Source organism: Malania oleifera, chromosome 12 (genome assembly GCF_029873635.1).
Source record: "Malania oleifera isolate guangnan ecotype guangnan chromosome 12, ASM2987363v1, whole genome shotgun sequence".
Lineage (NCBI taxonomy): Eukaryota > Viridiplantae > Streptophyta > Magnoliopsida > Santalales > Ximeniaceae > Malania > Malania oleifera.
Window position 1 is genome coordinate 34,988,525 of NC_080428.1, and position 17,120 is coordinate 35,005,644.

General features: G+C 32.9%; 1 protein-coding gene across 1 annotated transcript; it reads right to left on the reverse strand.

Annotated features, from left to right (window-relative positions):
- Positions 1–12,094: 12,094 nt before the first annotated feature.
- On the reverse strand, positions 12,095–12,670 carry LOC131143868 (agamous-like MADS-box protein AGL61). Its single transcript, XM_058092230.1, has one exon. It carries the CDS (start codon positions 12,668–12,670, stop codon positions 12,095–12,097), a length of 576 nt encoding a protein of 191 aa, XP_057948213.1.
- Positions 12,671–17,120: the final 4,450 nt, after the last annotated feature.

Consider the following 17,120-nt stretch of genomic DNA (forward strand, 5'->3'; position numbering starts at 1 on the left):
CCAAAAAAAAAAAAAAAAGGAATCAATCTTCTCTCCCTCCCATCATCTCACCTTTTTTTCTTTATTCCCTCTCTCTCCATCATTTCTCTTTTCTTTTCAACATCACACTTTTTCTCCCTTTTTCAACTCCCTCACTATCACCTCTTTCTCATTCTATGCAATTCCCCGACAAACACCCCTACTTCGCTAAAAATATATATATATATATATATATATACTTTCTCTCTCTCTTCACTTTAACCCCCAAAAATTCTAAAATTTTATGCACTACCCCTTACAAAAAAAAAAATTTAGCCACTTTTTAACCAAATATTTTGCCCGAGATCAAGCTATTGTAGCCCTCGATGGAATTTCAAAGGAAGATTAATCAGGGGAAAAGCCAAAGGTCGTACCTGTAAAATTTTAATTTACATTCTACTATGTAATTTTGTAGTTTGTATTTTCTTTTATTTCTTCTTACATTTTTCGTCACCCTACAAAGTTTAAAGGGTGTGAGATTTGTAGCGAACAGTCATTTTGCCCCCTTTTATATTTTTTTACTTTTTATTTTAAAAGAAATGATGTTGTCTTATTTAGGATGCGTTAACACGTACGCGCCTACGTGTAATGTGCCACACGCAGGCGGTGGGCTCACTTGCCAGGCTATTTCCCTTTTTTTTTTTAGTTTAATTAAATATATATTTTTAAATGTGAATATTTTAAAAAATTATTATTATTATTATTATTAAGAGATTATAAAATTTATTAAATAAATTAAAAATAGGTAGGGTATGCAAAAAAAAAGGGTCAAAATTTTTAAAAGTACCCAAAAATGATAGAAAATTATGGAAAAATTATATTTTTGCCTCAATTTTTGTGTAAAAGTCTGAAATTGTGATTTGACCATATTTACCATTTTGGACTCATTCAGACAACCTAGTACAATAAAATTTGGCAAAGGTGAACTAAAAAGCTAGAAATGATAGGGCTTTTGCATCGATTTACATGCTCGATGGAAAAACTATTGGAGATCATTTTTAATATATATTTTTTGTATGTAATCTATTGACCTTATAGGTCATACGCTATTTTGATTCTGACAAATACTCTGGTATTTAATGTCTATCAAGTTTGTGTGCATGTTCATATTAGTAAGATCATATGATTGCACAAGGTGGCTTGAAGAATAAAGACTCATAATAGTCATTTATTGTATTTTATATTAAGTTTAATTCAGGTCTATAATAGTAAAGTAGCAATGGTTTGTAAAAATTGACGTGCATCATGCATGTTGGAATTATAAGCTAAAGACCATAGAGTGACCATAGGGATCACCCTTCGGTCGACCGAAGGTCAACCAACGCCAGGTTTTTAGGCATACTTTCAAAGACCTTAGAATGAACCTAGGTCCTTACACTTACACATAAGATTGTCCCCAAAATCACATATAATATTAGGGGAATCAATTGAATTAAAATAGGACTTAAAGAGCTAAAAGAATAGGGCTTCAGGTGACCGAACCTTGGTGTTCAAAACACCTCAGACGACCGAACCTCTGAATGGTCAAATAGTTGACTTGACTTTGGGTGACCGAACCAAAGAGGACTTCACCGTCCTTGGTCAACCGAACGCATGCCCTTACTTTTTCCATTGAAAAGCAGGGTGTAGTCCCAAGAGGGGGATGAATTGGACTTTAAAATTTTCTTTTAATTTCTTTGAAGACTTCTATTTAGTTCTTATAACCAATTCATGACTTGTTTGATTGATTTACCAATAACACAATAACTTAGTTTTTTTAATCCATAGTACTATTAATCAACCAAACAAGTAATCAACTAATCAATTTAATCAACCAAATCAATCAACCATAATTTGAAAGCAAACAACCAATTGATTTGCCAAGTACGAGTTAACTACAACACTATTTAGATTTATGAAAGCTTCAGCACTCTTTGGAATATAAACACAATCCACTCAATATCAAACTTTAAAACCATTTAATCACAATATAGCTTTTTTTGTCAACCATGTGTATATCAATTTGAGTTAAGCCCTGTATATATGAAATTGATCCAAGCCTTATATATATGAAATGGTTTCTTTAATGCAATTCACAACTCCAATCCCAAACAACTTTAGAATTTAAATAACCTCTTGGTTAATTTTCGGTGTTAACCAACCAACGTACTTCCTTTTGAGGTTTTTGCAAAGGTTTGATCAACCAACGTACTCCCTTTTGGTTTCCGCAATCCCAAATCAAAATTAAAGCTTAAGTTTATTTAACTTCCAAATTACGTAGTTTGTATGATTTAGATATTTAAAACATCCACGCAGTTGTATATGTACTGAAAATACAAGAAAGTAAAGGAAAGAGAGAGTGAGACAGGGATTTTTACGAGGTTTGGCTTATACCCAGCCTACATCCTCACCTTTGACAAACAACCAAATGATTCACTAAACCTATTCCTTTAACAGGTAGAACAATACCTTTACACACTTCTTTAGTAGGCTAGAGCCCATCTCTCAAAACGATGTCCCCACGTTCGGTCACTCCTTCAAATAGGCTAGAGCCCGCCTCTCCAAATGATATCCCCTCATTTGGCCACTCCTTAACTAGGCTAGAGCCCACCTCTTCAAGCAATATCCCCTTGCTTAGACAACAATCCAAACAATCCTTGGAATCGTCAATCTATAAGAAATACAACGAAAAGATGTGTACAAGAATTTGCTCCTCAAAGAGCTGGTTAGCACAATAATTACAGCACAACTAATATACTTTAAAGTAATTCAGAATATGAATCAAAATGAAGCTCTAAAGTTGTATCACCATAGGGTTCTTTCAATAGATGAAAGAATTGATAATTCGAAGCACAATCTCAGTGAGAAGATCAGCAAGACTTTAGTATATTTCATGTAAGTTTACAGCAAGATGTGAGCAATAAAGTACTTTCAAAATTTCAAATTGCTTGAGAGAAATATGAGTGCTGAATTGATTTCTTGGTCTCTTTTGATTTTAAATCAATGTTAACTTGAGGGTATTTATAGATGTTGAATGTGATTTAGCTTGTTCCCTAAGTTTACTTGGAGTAGGGTCCAATTTGTAAATTTGTTTGGGCTTCAAATAATTTAAATTTCAAAAATAAGCCCGTTGAGAATTTTGAAATCTGCCGTGAACCAGGCGACTGTGTAGTCACTAGCAGTCGATTGTCCATGTATTATAACTACAAAATTCACAAATAGAGAGGTGGCAGTTGCCTGTCCTCAAGTTGGCAGTCGTCTGTCACCAGAACAACTCAGTTTTAAAAACACTTAGAAGGGTGGCAATCGAATGGCTTGACACACCTAGTCATCTCAGTTTTCACTGGTAGCCGTCTGTCAGTTGGTTGACAGTCGTCTGTCAGGCTTCTGTCTCTTTGTTCAGGTTCTTTAAACTTGCCAGTCGTCTGTCAACTGGAATTTCCTAATTTAAAACAAATGTTTATCTCTTTCATCTTTGCTTAATTTATCTAGGAATATTAACTTGTTTAACTTTGAAAAACATGTTTCAAGACTTAACTAAAGTCTCTAAGTCTGCCTTTCCCTAATGAGCTTCAAAATGAGAAATTCATATTTGAATCAACTTAAAGTACTTACAAAGACTTTGCTAAAGACTCATTTGATTCTTCTTTGCTTTAAATTCTCTTGATCTTCTTTGCTAATCTTTGATCTTTCAGACTTCAAGCTTCATTGACCTTTTTTGTACTTTTGAGCTTCATTGAACTGTGAGCTTTATTCAAGTTCTCTTTAATCCTCATGCTCTCATGATCTTCAGGCTTAATCTTTAAATTCATGCTTCAAGCTTGATATAATCATCCTTATCTGAGGTACAAGCTCTCATAACTCTTTAAACTTGCATTCTTCATTTAGTCTTAAAAATACATTACTTAACTAAACATGTTAAGTTTTACTTGTTTGTTAGCATCAAAATATGATATTAAGCCTAGTAAGGCCAACAATCTCCCCCTTTTTGATGATGAAAAACAAGAAACAAAAATTTGAGTGAGCTTTAAAAAGAGCCCCCCTTGCAATAAGCATCACCTTAACAATATTTGCATGATCAATATCAATTTCAAAAACTCTTTTACAATTATGCTCATTTTTACAATCATGCTCATTTCATACTTTCAAGTTCTAATTTAATAATCAATACTTCTCCTCCTTTGCTCATTTTTAATTTTTTCTTAACACCTTCTCCCCCTTTTGACATCGATCAAAAATAGAGAAAAAATTATTAATAAAAGATTCACTTCATGTATCAAATATCAATATTTTGCTAATATCATCAATGTCTTACCATGCTCATACTAGTTATGCTAAAAAACCAATTTAACTTTTAGCTTTTGATACCAAGTGAGCTTTTTAAAATTGTGATACCAATTAAGATTTTTAAAATGTGATACAAAAAATATTCATGGATACCAAAGACTTGATAAATACCAAAATCATTATCATATTATACACAACTCATGGATACCAATCTAACTATTAAATCTTTCATAGCTTATAGACATCGAAATAAAGAGCAATAAGTTTATTCATGAGATTCATCAATAGCATGCACGTTCAAGAAATAATCTCATGTCAAAATTCATGCTTATGCTTAATAAACTCATGCTCAAATTTTCAACAAAGTGAGCCATAAAATATAGGTATAAGTCAAGTCAAGTCATGTAGTATATAGCATATCATATAGGCATGTAAGCATGTAGCATATAGCATCTCATATAGGCATTCATTCTCAAACTCATCTTAAACTCATTTTTAAGTTTTTTCTATTCAACTAGTTTTTTTGTTGATCATGAATTAAGTTACTTTCTCAATTGTTTAAAGGGAATGACCTAATCCTTGAAGTTTTTCATTTATGAACTAATCTTTCATCTTGGTACCTATACTTTCTTGGGTTTGGTAGGTTTCACAAGGGTTGTTTATTTTACTCTCCATATTTGTTTAGTCTTTACACCCTTTCTCTTAAATGGACATTCAAATTTTATATGCCATTTTTTCTTACATTGATAGCATATTGTATTAGTGTAGGCATTACTAGATGTGGTAGCATAGCCTTTGGAAGCTTTTGAAAAATAACCCATATAAAGATTCTTTTTCTTTATATTTTTAATCCCATTAAAACTGATGCCTTCTTTATTTAAGGTCATCCTTTGTGAGCCTATCATCTTGTCAAAGTTTGCTTTTCCTTTTGTAAAGTTATAAATGATTTTTTCTTTATCTTCAATCTGACTTTTGAGATATTTTATTTCTATCTCTTTCTTATTGTCAACCTTCTTCGGTGATTTTTCTAATTCTAGAGATAATTTTCTTATCTTATCCTCTAGTTCAGAAATATATATATCTTTCTTATATTCTATAGAGGATAGGAATCGAAAGTCTTCTATCATTTTTTCATTCTTGCTTTCTAATTATTTAATTTTCAAGTCTTTTTCTTCTTCAACAAGATTTTTGGATTCTAATTCCTTTGTCATAACTTCATTCTTACTTTCTATTTTCTTGATTCTTGAATCCTTTTCTTTTTCTGCAGCCTTAAGGGATTCTAACTCTTTCATCATACTTTCATTCTTATTTTTCAATGAAGTATTTTTTTTAGTTACTTTAATTAACATCTTATGCACCTTGAATAAGTCATTTTGATGTTCTTCATAAGGTGGCATACACTCATCATCGGATTCATCACTACAAGAATTATTTAAAGATTTAGATGAGGAGCTTTCCTCATGTTGTCCCAAGTAGTGGCTTTCATGACCTTTTTCTTTTTCTTCTTAGACTCTTTCTTTAGGAATGGACATTCAGGTTTAATATATCCAGCTTTGTTGCAATTGTAACACGTAGGAGTTTTATTCTTTGATTTCTTGCTAACTTCTTCTTCTTCTTCTTCATCTGATTCAAATTTGGATTTTCTTTTGAATTTATTTTTCCTTTTTAGATATTTCACTAGCTTCTTAGACATGAAGGCTGCTTCATCCTCATCCATTTCTTCTTCACTACTAGAGTTTGAGGCTTTTGAGGCTTTGAAGGCTATTAATTCTTGGGTTTTGGTTTTTCCGCTCTTTTTATTCATTGCCATTTCATATGTAAGTAGAGAACCTATAAGCTCATCTTAGGAAGTGGTTTTCAGATTTCTTCCTTCAGTTATAGCAGTGGCTTTTGGTTTCCATTTTGGTGGCAGCCCTTTATGAATTTTCCTAATCATCTTATAAGTAGTGTAGGTTTTTCCTAGTGCATTTAGGAAATTTATTATGTGAGTGAACCTAGTGAACATATTAGTTATATATTCATCCGAGTTCATCCTAAAGGCTTCATATTCACTTGTAAGCATATCGACCCTATTATCCCTAACATTTATATTTCCTTCATATGTCACTTCTAATTTGTCCCATATCTCCTTAGCTGATTTGCAAGCCAATACTCTATTAAATTCCTTGGCATCTAAAGCACAAGCCTTATAAGGCTTAATATCCTATTTTGATGCTAACAAACAAGTAGAACTTAACAGTTGAATTAAGTAATGTATTTTCAGGACTCAATGAAGAATGCAAGATTAAAGAGTTCACGAGAGCTTGTACCTCAGATAAGGATGATTATATCAAGCTTGAAGCATGGATTTAAAGATAAAGTCTGAAGATCATGAGAGCACAAGGATTAAAGAGAACTTGAATAAAGCTCAAGGTTCAATGAAGCTCAAAAGTATGAAAAAGTTCAATGAAGCTCGAAGTCTGAAAGATCAAAGATCAGCAAAGAAGATCAAGCGAATTCAAAGCAAAGAAGAATCAAATGAGTCTTTAGGACAAAGTCTTTGTAAGTACTTCAAGTTGATTCAAATATGAATTTCTCATTTTGAAGCTCATTAGGGAAAGACAAACTTAGAGACTTTAATTTAAGTCTTGGAACATGTTTTTCAAAGTTAAACAAGTTAATATTCCAAGATAAATTAAGCAAAGATGAGAGAGATAAACATTTGTTTTAAATGAGGAAATTCCAATTGACAGACGACTGTCTATCTATGGACAGACGACTGGCAAGTTTAAAGAACTTGAACAAAGAGACAGAAGCCTAACAGATGACTGTCAACCAACTGACAAACGACTACCAATGAAAACTAAGATGACTGGGTGTGTCTAGCCAGCCGACTGCCACCCTTCTGAGTGTTTTTAAAACTGAGTTGTTCTAGTGACAGATGACTGGCAACTTGAGGATAGGCGACTACCACCTCTCTATTTGTGAATTTTGTAGTTGTAATGCATAGACAACCGACTTCCAATGACTACGCAGTCGCCTGGTTCGCGGAAAATTTCAAAATTCTCAACCGACAAATTTTTGAAATTTAAATTATTTGAAGCCCAAAAAAATTTACAAATTGGACCCTACTCCAAGTAAAATCGGTGAACAAGCTAAATTACTTTCTACATCTATAAATACCCTCAAGTTAACATTGATTTAAAATTAAGAGAGACCAAGAAATCAATTCAGCACTCATATTTCTCTTAAGCATTCTGAAATTCTAAAAATACTCTATTGCTCACATCTTGCTGTAAACTTGCATGAAATATACTGAAGTCTTGCTGATCTTCTCACTGACATTGTGCTTTGAATTATCAATTCTTTCATTTGTTGAAAGAACCCTACGGTGATACAACTCTAGAGCTTCATTTTGAATTTCATATCTTGAATTTACTTTGAAGTATATTAGTTGTGCTATAATTGTTGAACTAACCAGCTCTTTGAGGAGCAAATTCTTGTACACATCTTTTCATTGTATTTCTTATAGATTGATGATTTCAAGGATTGTTTGGATCGTTGGCTAAATAAGGGAATATTACTTAGAGAGGCGGGCTTTAGCCTAGTTAAGGAGAGACTGAATGAGGGGATATCATTTGGAGAGGTGAGCTCTAACCTATTTGAAGAAGTTACCGAACAAGGGGACGTCGTTTAGAGAAGTAGGCTCTAGCCTACTGAAGGAGTGTGTAAATGTATTGTTCCGCCCGTTAAAGGAACAAGTTTAGTGATCCTTTGATGGTTTGCCAAAAGCGAGGACGAAGGCCGGGTATATGCCAAACCTCGTAATTACTCTCTTTCATTTTCAGTACATATACAACTGCATGGATGTTTTAAATACCTAAATCATACAAACTACGTAATTTGGAAGTTAAATAAACTTAAGGTTTAATTTTGATTTGGGGTTGTGGAAACCAAAAGGGAGTACGTTGGTTGATCAAACCTTTGTAAAAACCTCAAAAGGAAGTACGTTGGTTGGTTAACACCTAAAGAAAAATTAACCAAGAGGTTATTTAAATTCTGAAGTTGTTTGGGATTGGAGTTGTGAAATGCATTAAAGAAACCATTTCATGTATACAGGGTTTGGATCAATTTCATATATACAGGGCTTAATTCAAATTGATATACCCAGGGCTAACAACAAAAGCTATATTGTGATTGAATGGTTTTAAAGTTTGATACTGAGTGGATTGTGTTTATATTCCAAAGAGTGCTAAAGCTTTCATAAATCTAAATAGTGATGTAGTTAACTCGTACTTGGAAAATCAATTGGTTGTTTGCTTTCAAATTGTGGTTGATTGATTTGGTTGGTTTAATTGATTAGTTGATTACTTGTTTGGTTAAGTGATAGTATTGTGGATTAAAAGAACTAAGTTATTGTGTGATTGGTAAATCAATTAAACAAGTCAAGAATTAGTTAAAAGAATTAAATAGAAGTCTTCAAAGAAATTAAAAGAAATTTTTAAAGCCCAATTCACCTCCCCCCCCCCCCTCTTGGGACTACACCTTACTTTTCAATTGGTATTATCCACCAACTCGGGCGCCCAAACTTTATGTTCAAAATAACCCCGACAACCGAATGTTCAAGCTCGATAGACCGAACTTGAAACCAGGCTACTGAACCTCAGACAAAATGGAAAATCGCCCTGGTCAGCAAACCAAACCTTTATTTAGACACCCAATGTTCAAATTTGACCTTTTTGTTGTGTTTGTTCGGGCGACCGAACCTTGGCTCGGTCAACCGAAACTCTCTGGTTGGCTTAATTTTTACCGTAATTAATTGAGGTTAAAAAAGGTTAATTTTCTTAAACCCATTTAAAATAGTTTTAATAATTCCCTATGTATCTCCAATGGTTATAATTTATGCCTCCTCTATATATAGGGGTTCATTTGCTCAAATTAGTGGGGGATTAGCATTTTTATTAAGTGAAAATCCTCTAAAATTTTTCAAAGCCTATTTTTTATACAAAGCCTATACTCTCTCATACATTCATTCTTTTGTTAAACCAAACCTTGAGAGAGTTATTTGAGTGGTTATACATTATCCTCATTTTCTAGGAAACTCTCATTGTATTGTGTTTTTGATTTTCGGATTAAGAGTTGAACGTAAGATTTTTTCCTTGATTTTATTTGATAAATCAGTGTGTGGGAAAATCTAGTAGTTAGTGAGTCTTTGCATTATCATTGCAAGACTCATTGAGCTTGTATTTTTGATTGTGCAAAAAATAGTTTCACAAGCTTTGTTCTGAATATCTCTTTGTGCTTTAATATTGAGAAAACATTTTTGAGATATTTTGTATACTCTTGGCAGAAATCTTTGAAACCCTAAACTGTGATTGAGATTTACATTTATACATAGTTTCAAAGATTAGCTTGCTGACACACTCTTGTGCTTGATTAGATGTAGTTATTAGTTTGAGTGTTGATTGCACACATATAACACTGAGCTTATAGTTCTTACATTATTGGTGTGCGTTAATTAATATTGGTACAAATATGTTTGGTTGAGAAACATATATTTTGTGAACATCTTGTATTGTAATTGATTGTATTCTAGGCGTGGGCCTGAAGAGGGAGACTTGCCCTGTGAAAAGTCCCGGATTGGTTTTGACCCGATAGGAAAGTTAGGTGCCCCATCCTAATAAGGTGTAGTTGTAGGTTGAGGTCAGCCCCGTTAATTGACCTGGTTGTAGACAGTGCCGCTCCACTTGTTAAGTGAGCCGTAGTGGAAACCCTCTTACTTGTGAGCTTAAGGCAGGGATGTAGGTAGTATTAGCCGAATCCTGATAACATATCGTGTATGCACTTTACATTTCCGCAATTTATTTATTGCACGTGTATTATGAATGTTGCACATGATTTTATTTTCGCATCTTACATTTATCTATGCATTTGGGTTTTTGTGTATATAAACAAATACAAGGTTGAGTATTTTTGCTGCTGATTTGGATATACTTAGGAATAAATTTTAAATACCCAATTCACCCCCCTCTTGGAAATACACTAATTTCAATATAATCAACATACTTTTACATGGTTGTACAATCAGTTTGCAATTTGTTCTCTGATTATTTTGATGCATTTTTGAACTAGAGCTCGTGTTATTATTTACATGATAATTACCTTGTCAATATTCATAAGACAAGCAATAATAAACAAGCATAAAATCCTAAATCAACTTGACTCGTGACACTTTGTTTTGGTGGGAAGCTGAAGAAAAACTTGAATTCAAATTTTGTAATTACGATTTTTTCATGCACACAAAAAATAAAAAAGAAATATTCCATTTCAAGTTTTTGTGAAATTGCATTAGGATGTGCCTTCCTTGGCCACTTGTTTAGAAATATAAAAGTTGTAGTTCATATTTATGTAAATCATAAGTACATTTAATGATTTATACAGTAAATTAAAATTTTAAAAATTGGCATGACAATCCCTGAATTCATTTTGTTATTAGATTCAAATCTCGCATGCTTTCATGCTATAAACCATAATAAATTCACATGATCAATTATAAATATTCCTAATCTTCTTGTTGATGAGTTATGTTTTTAAGGCAATTGATGAGTTAATATAGAATAGGAGCACAACAATAATTCTAATCTCTTGTTGCTCGTATTATCATCATTTAATTGATAGAATTATTTTATTCTTTTACTTGATCAAAAGCCATATATCTTTATCTATTAGGAGACATAAATTAATAATTATTTCTTCTTCATCATATTTGATTGAGATTATTTTTGGTGATATAACAATAAACATACATGCACGGAAGTAAAAGAAACCTAAGTACAAAGAGAACATGATAATTTTATGTGATTTACATTGATAGAATTTATGTAAAAATAAAAAGAGTTGAGAAGATGGGTTAATGGGTCGGGTTGTAAATGGTGATGCTTTAATATGGTGACCCATTTATAATTGAGAGTTAAACATATGCCACACCCACTTAATTAATGGGTTGTAAATAAGTGCTTGGTAAAAATAATAATATATTTAATAAATTTATTTTATTTAAGTTTTTGGTATTTAAAATACTTAAATATAAATTGAGAAGAATATTCCGCTTCCTCTATCAATTGGCCTTGATCACAAATCATTAGAAAAGGAAATCCTTAATAAAAAAATGCAATATTCGCCTAACTTTCACTAAATTATTAACATATTTGCCTTATGCTTCAATTCCTCTTTACAAAAATAAATATCACCATATGACCCTAAAATAAAAAGTTCTTTCTTATAGAAATAATTTTACTTATGCAATTCACATTCGAAAAGAGAACAAAAAAGTTAATATAATGAGAAAAAGGTTTCATGAACTCAAAACATGATGACTTAAAATACTTGTGAAATAAATAATTACTTGGGATATGCCAAATTTGTACAAAAACCGTCCCGTGCTAATAACAATTTAACACTTATTTAATCATACATTATTCATCTATTGCTGCCAAAACTAGTAAATTAAGGGGAAGAAAAAAAGAAATCCCAAGTTAGTAAAAGTCACAACAAAAATTAGACCATTTACATATTATAATGTTTATAAAGTGGAAAAATAAATAGCACATACAACTGCACAAACCAAAACATCCTTAAAGTCATGGAATCTTAAATTGTATAGAAATTCATTGAATTAACTTTATACAAGAGAAGTGCTGGCTATATATGCATCTACATATATATATATATATATATATATATATATAAAGTTTATGTTTATATATGCATACAAGTGTATATATTTATAACTATAGAGCCACATGGCCTGTGTGAGGAGACAACATTCACACTACAGAGATAATACATGTTGAAGACTAGTAGAGGGCTCATTCTGCTTCTCCCCAACTAAATTGCCAACCTTCTTCGAAAGAGTCTCCATTAAAACGAGCAACTCTCCAAGCTCATGCATTCCTAGGGCATCGATCGAACCTACCCACCCTTGACACCTCTCCTGTAATATTTCTTCCTTCATCCTCTCTAGCTTTACCCCTCGCCACTTCTCGAGCTCTAAATCTATAACCAGCTTTTCAAGTTCACGGTTAAGTGCACAAATTCGATCCCCTCGAAGAGCCTCTGCAATAACAGCACCAATATTTGCATGGTCACTTGTTTGGATGTTCTGGTTAAGATAGTACCGGTCCACAATGGTATCAACATCGGGATGCCCAAAAGCATAGGGTTTCTTTCCTGGGGAAAAAGTTACTATGCTGACATTAACGCCGCAGAGGGTGCACAGTTCGCTGGCCTTTTTAAAGATGCCGGACCTGCGTTTTGAAAAGGTCACAAGTCGCCCTTCGGCATCTGGTAGCTTCTTGATCTCAATCTTTTTGCGACCCTTGCCCTTCATCATTTTGTTGTTACCCATGATGAGAAACCCTCAAGTAGGTAAATGCTTTTTCTTTTTTTTTTCGTGGGAGAGCAATGCTTGGTGCATGAATTGGAAAGAGAAATTTATAGGAGAATTTTTCGATAAATGATTGATGGTAATAAGTCATCATAATGGTATATCTCCTAAATATTAATTCCTCTTAAACTTGAAAGCTACTATTTATCTTTTTATTCTCTTGCTCTTAACTTTTTCTCTTTTTCTTTTTTCTTTTTCTTTTTCCTCTTGCTCCATTAATGCTTTCACTATATATAGAATTTCAAATTCATTGATTCTTTGGTTATCATTAATTATTGTTCGTAAACAAACTAAACTTCTTTTTTATTTTTGGCTAAAATATGTGGCGCATATTTAACAAGTGCACCTTCTCCCAATTCAAAGGTATAGTTCAAATGCTCTTGGCCTGAGCTAAAGTCCTACACGTTGGGGATTTTGTGGAAAAAAATAAAAAAAAAAATTTACCAAAAATAGGGTTCAAATTCTAACCATATTTTTTGTTTTGAATGCAATTATATAAGGATTAATTTGAGCGTAGCTAGAACTTGCAATTGAACAAAATCATGCCATCTAAGGCATATATGTGTGTATCTACACACACATATAATAATAATAATAATAATAATAATAATAATAAATATTTATTTATTATTATTATTATTATTATTATTATTATTAACTAGATCATATTCGTGCATGCACGTGACTTGCTATGGTATAAAATAAATTTAAAAATTACAGCATAAATAAATATTAAAGCATATATTTATATTTATACAAATTTAATATTTGGTGAGATCAATCTCTTAGTCGAACAATATACATAATTTGAATACAAAATTTAATATGCAAGATAAAAATTCTTTTTTGTATTCTTATACTGAGAGCACAAACTCCAAAATGATAGTTTTAAAACTATAATTATGTTTATTATCTTTATAATTCTCCTCATCTAAATGAAATTCCTTCGCTGGATTTCCTTTAAAGTTTTAAATATCAAATCTCATAATGTCCTCTTTTATAATTCCTACAACTTGTACTAATCATATTATCATCTCATAAAGAATTCAAACCTGTAATACCTTATTTATATTTAATAAACAATTTAATATATTTTTAAGAGAAATTTTATGGTTCTAAAACTAAGTAAATAAATTGAAGAGAAGAAATGCATTATTTATATATTGAAGCAGGAGATAAAATTGCTCCAATTTATCTTTCTACAATGCTCACTAATCTCAATCAAGTTGGTGTTAGGATCGAAGGAGCCCATGGGTGGGCTTGATGCACATAAGTGAACACCAACTTGACCCAAAAGTTTAAGCTTATTACGTCTTGGGTCCAACCATATATATAAGCTCCCATCATCCACTCAAATGAGTGACGAAACTTTCATTTCGTCACTATTAGCTCCTTATTAGTGATGAATTTTGGAACTGTCACTAAACTTCTTTTATTTAAAAAAAATAAAATAAAAATTATTTCACAATATTAGTGGTGAATTTGAAGATTCGTCACTATTAGCCCCTTATTAGTGATGGATTTGAAAATTTGTCACTAATACTTCTTTTATTTTAAAAAATAAAAATAATTTATTGAAGAATATTAGTGACGATCTTGAAAACATCACTAATACTCAAAACCCTAAATCACTTAATATTGACATGTTTTCCCAAACTCCCCCCAAACTCCTTCCTTCCTCTCTCGCATCGTGCTCCTGCCATCTCCTCCCTTCTCCTCTCGGTCTACTCCTCCTTCTCCCTCCTTCTCCCTCCTGCTCCACGCTCATCCTCCTTGCATGCAGTGGGTGTCCTCCCCCCACTAAGTCTCGAGCCACCACCTACCATGTTGCTGCTCATTTCCACTGTCTTCCCTTCCTACCACTGCCACTTCCACCGCTCTTAGGTAAGACTTCCTCCTCCTCCTCTTCTTCTTCTTCTTCTACAAAGGACTATATGTGTGTGTGTGTGTGTGTGTGTGTGTGCGTGTGTGCATATGGTTGTGTGTGTGTGTGTGTGTGTGTATGTGACTGTGTGTGTGTGTGTGTGTGTGTGTGTGTGTGTGTGTGTGTGTGAGACTATGTATGTGGGTGTATGATTTGGTATTTTTTTTAAATAATACTTGGAGTATAGAGATTAGAATTAAGCTTCTATTACTTGCTTTACTATGTCTAATATATTTTTTGTCTTTGATTTGGTCTTTGAAATGTGTAATTCTAGTCTATTTTCTTGAAATTGATTTGTTTTCAGTTGTAACTAGAATTGAAGTGTTATATATTATTTTTGTGATGTTGGAGTAGTGTTTGTATTTATTGAAAATATATTGTCATCTTAATAAATCTTTTTTTCATTGAAAATAAAGATTATTGTGAGAATTATATGGATTATAGCTTTTAAGCTTTTGAAATTTTAAGTAAAATTGAAATTTGAGATGTTAGACACAACATTTTATTGAACATCTTATATCAAATTTAATTGTAGTTGTATAATGACTAATGCTCAACTGATTTATGAATTTCATTGATATTAATTGAATATGAATATTTAATATGACTAGTATATTATAGTAAAACCTTGGTTTGGTAAAAAATCATGAAGTCATATTAAATTATCAACATTCAAACTTGAGCACACACCAAATATTGTATAGACTCGAAGACAATATGAAACACTATAGAAATTCTAGAGTAAATGGGTGAATATTTTCTCGTAATGTTATTGTTAAGTATGACCCTCTGAAAAAAATCTTGTTTTCAACATAAATCTTAGGGTTTCGTCTTTCCTAGCCAATGCGTCCACGAACGAAGCCTCGAGCTGCCTAAAAGCACGGCCACTCACCATGACCCATTGCCAAGCGGAAGAGGGTCTAGGGCCCGCCAAGGGGAGAGTCTTCTTCTAGGGGTCGAGCGGCCCTGAGTGAGCACGAACGGATTTCCGATAAGACGAGAGCACCAAGGGTGACTCTTGAGTATATGTAGTTGCCCTCGACATGTTCTTTTGCGCCACCCATTAGAGAGCAGTTCCCGAATGTTAGCCTAGGGCTTACAGAGGACTTGCCCGCTCATTCGGTCCTATTCCATACGGTTAGGCCCACCATGCCACATGATTTTACTGTGGGGCCTTCGACGGACATTCCTGATGAGTTGGTGCTACCTCATAACCTCAAGCCACACAAACCACCACCCTCCCCTCTTACCCCTTACTTGCATCGTATTTTGGAGGAAATGGCATGGGACCGAGACACCGCTAGAGTAGTAGCTGCCTTGCTGTGCTCAGCCAGTTCTAATTTAGATTCTGACTCTGATTAGGATAGACTAGATGCTTGGGATCTTTTGATGCACTTTCTCTTTTGCTTATGCATTGTGCTCATGCACCATTTGCTTTTTATTTTATTTTCTTTTCTTTTATTTATTTTTTTTCCTTATATTTTGTTTTACCATGCTTTTGAATGGCTATATGTGTACTTTGATGTCTCTATGTATATTGTATTACCTTTGAAATTAATGAAAATACATGGTGCTTTTGGTTTCTACCTATATTTCGTGCTTCGCTATATCATTACGTTTTTTTGGCTATAGTTTTTGTTCTTTGACTGGTGGGAAACGCATACGTTTGAGATTGTGCACAGTTATAAAATGTTTAGAACAACAATGTATAAAATACAGTGAAAGACCAAGAACTAAATGCCAAATGAAGTAAGCTCCCAAAGTAATTACTGTCATTTCTTGTGTTCATTGAAGCTTAGACCCGTTCAAGAATGGTTACTATACATTCATGCCTCATTGTACATGTGAGACAAAACAATTATTGAAATCCAATTGATTATTAGTCATACTATGTTGACTAATAATTAATTGAACATGTTAATTATTTGTTTCACTACGATAAGTATTGTTTGCATTTCAACCATTCTTGGATTGTCCAATGTAGATAGTTCAGGAAGTTGTATTTATATTGTTGTTATCGTTAACCCTTTGTTCATTCTCATTATATATTTCGAGCGTGTCTTTACTTGTATTCTCTAGGTGCATAGTGGGGTGTCATGACAATTTTTTAGTGATGGAAAACTAGCAACATGTTCACTTCCCTCATCTCGTGTACTTGGAGAGCTATGCGGAGATGCTGCCAAAATTTTTAATGACTACAATGAAGGAATTTGAGCGATTGATTGCAATGTAAATGCAACATTCCTGAATGGGATAGGATCCGTACCCCTTAGAAGAAAGGTTGTTGATTTTTGGATTCACGATGCATGCGTCATAAACATTATGAGAATGTAATCGACACCATTTACTTGAACATGTTATAGGGTAGTTAATGAACATGGATAAGAGTTGGATGAACGTTTAAGGTAGGTTTTTTCTAAAATACGTGAAAGGGGTACATGATTTCATAGAATTTGCATGTCCTCGTGTAGACAAAGCTAGTAGAAT

What these genes read in the sequence shown, in the direction of transcription:
- LOC131143868 (XM_058092230.1), bottom strand. Translation starts at nt 12,670, where the DNA reads ATGGGTAACAACAAAATGATGAAGGGCAAGGGTCGCAAAAAGATTGAG.